Source organism: Lutjanus erythropterus, chromosome 6 (assembly GCF_056507025.1).
Source record: "Lutjanus erythropterus isolate fLutEry1 chromosome 6, fLutEry1.hap2, whole genome shotgun sequence".
Classification (NCBI taxonomy): Eukaryota; Metazoa; Chordata; class Actinopteri; order Lutjaniformes; family Lutjanidae; genus Lutjanus; species Lutjanus erythropterus.
The window spans coordinates 37479399-37484775 of record NC_139322.1 but is presented as its reverse complement, the minus strand read 5'-3'; the positions used below and the strand labels follow the sequence as shown (position 1 = coordinate 37484775).

General features: G+C 42.3%; 1 protein-coding gene across 1 annotated transcript; it reads left to right on the top strand.

Moving 5' to 3' along the window:
* The first annotated feature begins 3717 nt into the window (after positions 1-3717).
* Positions 3718-4872, top strand: LOC146325675 (olfactory receptor 10P1). Its single transcript, XM_084719882.1, has one exon. It carries the CDS (start codon positions 3718-3720, stop codon positions 4870-4872), a length of 1155 nt encoding a protein of 384 aa, XP_084576008.1.
* Positions 4873-5377: the final 505 nt, after the last annotated feature.

The following is a 5377-nucleotide window of genomic DNA, read 5'->3' as shown; positions in this document are numbered from 1 at the left end:
TTTAGGTCATTTAGATGTGGGAAAGTTTCCATACTTTATGAGTTGAACTGCACGTTTTTACCTTTGTTCATTTCTCACCATTTTTCATGATTTTGTGACTTAATTGTAATTTGTCTAATAATTCAGATTTGACTGGCTGGTTATTAATACATGTTTCTGTGGTGTGACAAAACTCAAAATGCACACTTATTGTTGCTTTACACAATCTTTAAAGAATAATGGGATTTGGAAGCTAATGTCATAACAGATGAGGTCTGACTGGAAGTTAAGTTTAGCTATTTTAATCGGAGGGTCTTGCAGAACTTTTTTGAGAATATCGAGAGTGAGATAACAACCATTTTAGATGATAATTTACCTTCAAATCCACTGTACCATAAGTTTGGATGTATACCGAGAGGAATCAGGATGGTACATCATAAGGGTAGCCTGTCTATTATTGTTAATTGCAGAGAAAATGATAACTACCTCCTGGATGATACTCGTCTTACGTGTGACCTACTTTTCTCTAGACAGTAGTTGCAGATTAAATTTCGAAAACTGGAGAAACTGAGGATCTTGTCGATTAAAATGATGACTCACTGGCAGTTTTAATGACAGTAACAGGCTAATGTGAGCTAATGCTAATGCTTAAACTTCTTGAGAAGTCCAAGTTCAGCGGATTTTTTTAATGTTTCCATTAGACATGTTTTAAACCATAACTCTGTCAAATGTATTCAACATGTAAAGTTATTTAATGGCTGCATACTTGATGTGAAACTCAGCGCAAGTTAAATCAGGAAGACTATCTTTATGCCTCATTCAACTGCTTTTTCTCCCCCTCTCTCTTTATCCACTTATTCTCAATCAGCTTTCACTCTTTAAGTTAACCAACCAGATTTAGCCACAATCTCCATCAGCCAATCATGTCAGCTGTAACTCTGTTCTCCTCTCTGCCACTTCCAGCTCTCATTTCTGCACAGAATTGCTGCGACCTTCCTCCACCTCCTTCTCCTCCAGTTCTTCTAATCCAGTGCCTGACTTGAGCTCATCAGAAGTCCAGTTCATCTCATCCAGATCATCAGCCATCCCTTCAACACCACCACCAGTGTTTGGACTCCACAGGGGGGGTTCCTTTACTAATCACGGCTTTACTACCCCCTTTATACATGATGATGTCACGTTGGAGTCTGAACGCCAAAGACTTTTCACATTTCTCATCTCAATTGTGCACGTTAAATAAGTATCTTTTGTACACTCAGAACAAAGTTTCTCCTGATTGGAATAACATTAATACTAAAAGACTAAGGCTAAACCTAGCTTACACCCCAGCAAACATTGGTTGGATGGTGAAATATGAAATGTATATCAATATGAAATGTGTGGAAAGGGCTAGATTAAGTGCAACAGACTTTCAGATAGTCACCCAGCCGGACCGCCACTGGCTAATGCTGTGTTGTTGTTTTTTTTGTTTGTTTTTTTTTTTTGGGGGGGGGGGGGGGCTTTGATCTGGGCCAATATTACAGGTGTGAAACCTCCCTTGGACCATAGTCCGGACTAAAAAGCCAGCGAAAAAATCAAACCGACCCATGGTTCGACTTGTTTCTGCTGAATCGTTCAGACATTTGGACCAGTTACAGGAAATTATGACAGGATAGAGTCAGAAGCAGAAATAGGAACAACAATGCACCAAAACAAAATGAGCCATGGAAGCAGATGGGGACAGGAGGAGTCCAGATGTTCAACTGAAATCATGTCTGACAACATCATCATATCAGACTTTTCAGTCATTGTTTCAATTTACTACTGCTGGTAGTAGTGTTGTAATAATAACAATATTATGGTTACAATGGTATGAATCTGTTCACTCATCTCTCTTTCTAATGATTAGTTTATTTAACCCATCAGTGGTCGTCACACGGCATTGAGGAATTTTGATTTTCAGGAGAAAAAAAAAACATCTGTTGAGTTCAATTGAGGAAAAATACTTTCCTTAATTAACTATGTGTTTTTTAATCCCACATTTCTGATTAATTTTGATTTAATGATGAAATAAACGTGACTAGAATTTTGGTTCAAACTGTGTCGTGTTTCGCAGGAAATTCCCAAACAATCTGAAGTGAATGGTGACCAGTTTTCAAACAGAAGAAACAACAAAACATAACCAACCACACACACCCGGTACAGACAGTGTGCGCACACACGAATGTGCCTCCCAGCTAAAGATCTACAGTGAAGATTTAGGCTACGAACATGGTATAAATGACATCTACAGGAGATGAGAGAGATGAGAATGAGTAGATAATGACTGAATTTTCATTTCTGGATGAACTATCCCTTTAAAGTCAGATATATATTTACCCTGAAGAGAGAGTTTTTGTGTTTTGGAGATGAATATTGTGCTTATTACAGCTTATTTACAAATGTTCCACTGCACGTTACTTGGCTTTAGTTGTTATCTTCTTGAACAAAGTTTTGAGGGGGTCACGATGTATTTGGATGTGTAACAAATTTTCTTACGCTGCCTTCAGAACCTGCTCAGTCTTTTACACCATGCTACCATTTATCAAGTGTCCTGGTGAATCAGCAGGCATTCTGTTAAGATTTTCATACTGTATCAAATACGGACTGTAAAACTGATCTAGAAGGTCTTTGTGTAAAAAAAAAAAAAAAAAAAAAAAAGGTACAGGACCTTGAGAAGACTGGCAGCCATTAAAAATTCATATTTAATGAGCACTTGCATGGAACGTTGTTATACATGTTTTGCAAAATGATTTTTTAACTGGAGGTAACAACATTTTACATGTTTGGCACTGAAATATGTAAAAGCCTAACTTTGCTGTGATGGCATGATGAGAAATTTCCAAGATGATATGGGCAATTTTTTTTTATTTGTGGGTCATTTTAAATTTGTGTTGTCTTTTTTAAATTTAGATTTAAATATGATGTGTTGAAATGTGCAACTGTACTTCAAAATAAATATTTTTTTGCTTTACAATTTTGTTGTATGGATGCATTTCTTAAAAATTAAGAAAAACAGTGCATGATGGAGCAAAAGAAGAAACAGTAGAGATGTGGCAGTCACTTTCTTTTCATTCCTTTTCTCCCTTGGTTCTTGTTTTTTTCTTTTTCCCCCTTTCTCATTCCCTTTTTTCTGTGCTGCATGCATTAGGCATTGTTCATGCAGGCACGGTCCTGCTTGATTGTGTTGTTGTGATTAATGATGGATGAGTATGTTGCAATGTGTGTTGCTGGTTGCTAATTTGATCACAAAAAAAGAAGAAAAACATGAAAATGCTAAAATCTTGTCAACTTAAAAACTTGTTTGTCCTTTTCAATAATGCAGAAAAACTAGTTGGAACAACTTAATTTTATGAGTAGTCAACTTGCAAAATGTTATGCTTCCTATGGTTAAAAATACATTTGACTTTAGGTGAAAAACAAATTCCCTGAACCCATAGTTTTATTACAAGTTGTCACAGCACATTGATGCAAACTGTTGCGTTATTTTTATGTGTTTATGTATTTATTTATTTTGTATTTTTCATTTGTTTTATAGTGTAGGGCACACTAGAGGTGTAGTGATGTTGTGGGGGGGGTGTGGGGGGAGTGTTAGGTCAGGTCAGAGGTGGAGGGAGATGCTGGAGGATGCAGTCAGGTTCAGAACGCCTCTGATAGTAAACTGGATGGTTATTAGAGCACAAAGAGCTTGTTATCATCAATATGTCAACAGTGGCGGTGATGACGGGAGCGGAGGCGCACAACCTCACCGAGCAGTGCGACTGGTTCAGCGAGGACAACCGAACTGAGCCGCGCGTAACGGAGCGGGTGGACGCAGCCAGCTGCCTCTTTACGTCCATCCTGCCATACGGACAGGCGGTCCCGCCGCTCATCTGGATCTTTGTGCTGCTGACCGTTTTCTCATTCCTGGTGAACGGGCTCACCCTGTTCGGACTCGGGCGCTCCGAGGACCTCTCCTGGGAGCCGCGCGTCGCTTTCTTTAAGAATCTGATTCTGAGCGACCTCGTGCAGACCCTCACCATCGCTCCGCCGGTCATCCACTCACTGGTCCACCGCCAGACGATGGCGTTCAGCGTCTGGTGTCACTTCCAGTACTTTGTGGGCTCCACCAGCATCTTCTCCAGCCTGGTCACCATCACCTGCATGGCGCTGGAGCGCTACCTGTACGTGTGCCATGCCATCCGCTACCTAGTCATCGTGACTCCGGAGCGCCTGCGGCTCGTCTTACGCCTCATCTGGTTCTATTCCATCACCATCGGCACCATCAACATGGCGCTGCTGTACACCGGGGGACCGGAGAAGAACGAGCGGCTCACCAGGGGGCTGCTGTGCGAGCCGGACATTGTAGAGCAGCACATGGGCTTCCCCCGCGGCGCCGCCGTCTTTCGGAAAGTCGTCGGCTCCCTCACGCTGCTGCTGTGCCTGCTGGTCTACACCTTCTCCTACCAGAGGATGTACCGAGACGCGCGCAACGCCACGATCCCGTTCAACGCGACCAACAACGCGGCGCGCAAGACGGTGCTGTTCTACTGCGCCATGCTGTTCCTGCAGCTGCTGCCGGTGCTGCTCAAGGTCGTGTCGGACGCGCTGTGGGAGGTGGAGGGGACCGTGGCCATGACGTCCTCTCAGCATCGGGGCGTCCCCAAGGCGAAGCCGGCGCCCTCGGCCACGGCCGCCGCGCTCCACATGTCCCTGCTGGCGATGCTTTTGGTGCCACCGTGCATCAACCCGCTGGTGTACGGGCTGAGGAACGTGGAGACGAGGCAGGCGCTCATCAGCCTGTGCTGGTGGGCGGACAGGAGCGGCGAGAGGGCGCACAGAGCGGCAGAGATGAGAGCTGGAAACGTGCGTCAAAACGGAGCGCAGGCGGGTTAGACTGAGGTCAGGGACCGGTGTGATGGTTTACAGAGAGGCAGGGAAAACTCATCTCACGATTGTATTAATTTACAAAACAAAAAACTGCCGTTACTGCACAAATTTCTGCAATGTGAAAAGACATTTTTTGTTGTCATTCCTCATATTGTCATACAAGAGCAGCTACAATCAGGGAAACTACAGAAGAAGACTCTTAAGTTATTGTTTACAAAGACGTTTGATGATTGTATTTTAGGACATACATCACTCATTCTTGAGAACTGGGACAAAACCTTATTTTGAGCTTGTTTAAAAAAAATAAAAATAAAATAAAGCAGGGAAACAAAAAATAAAAGATCACCCATTATGGTGAAAACGACAAAAAATAAAAGCTCAAACTCTTGGCTATTAAACTTTGTAAAGGGCCAGCCTGTTCATAATTTTGTGCTTTTTTTTTTGTTTGTTTGTTTTTTTAATTTCACAGCTCAGTCTTAGTGAGTAGCCATTTTATTTTTTAAAGTTGCCC

Bases quoted from the DNA above. Each gene is read 5' to 3' on its own strand.
- LOC146325675 (XM_084719882.1), top strand. From the start codon at position 3,718: ATGACGGGAGCGGAGGCGCACAACCTCACCGAGCAGTGCGACTGGTTC.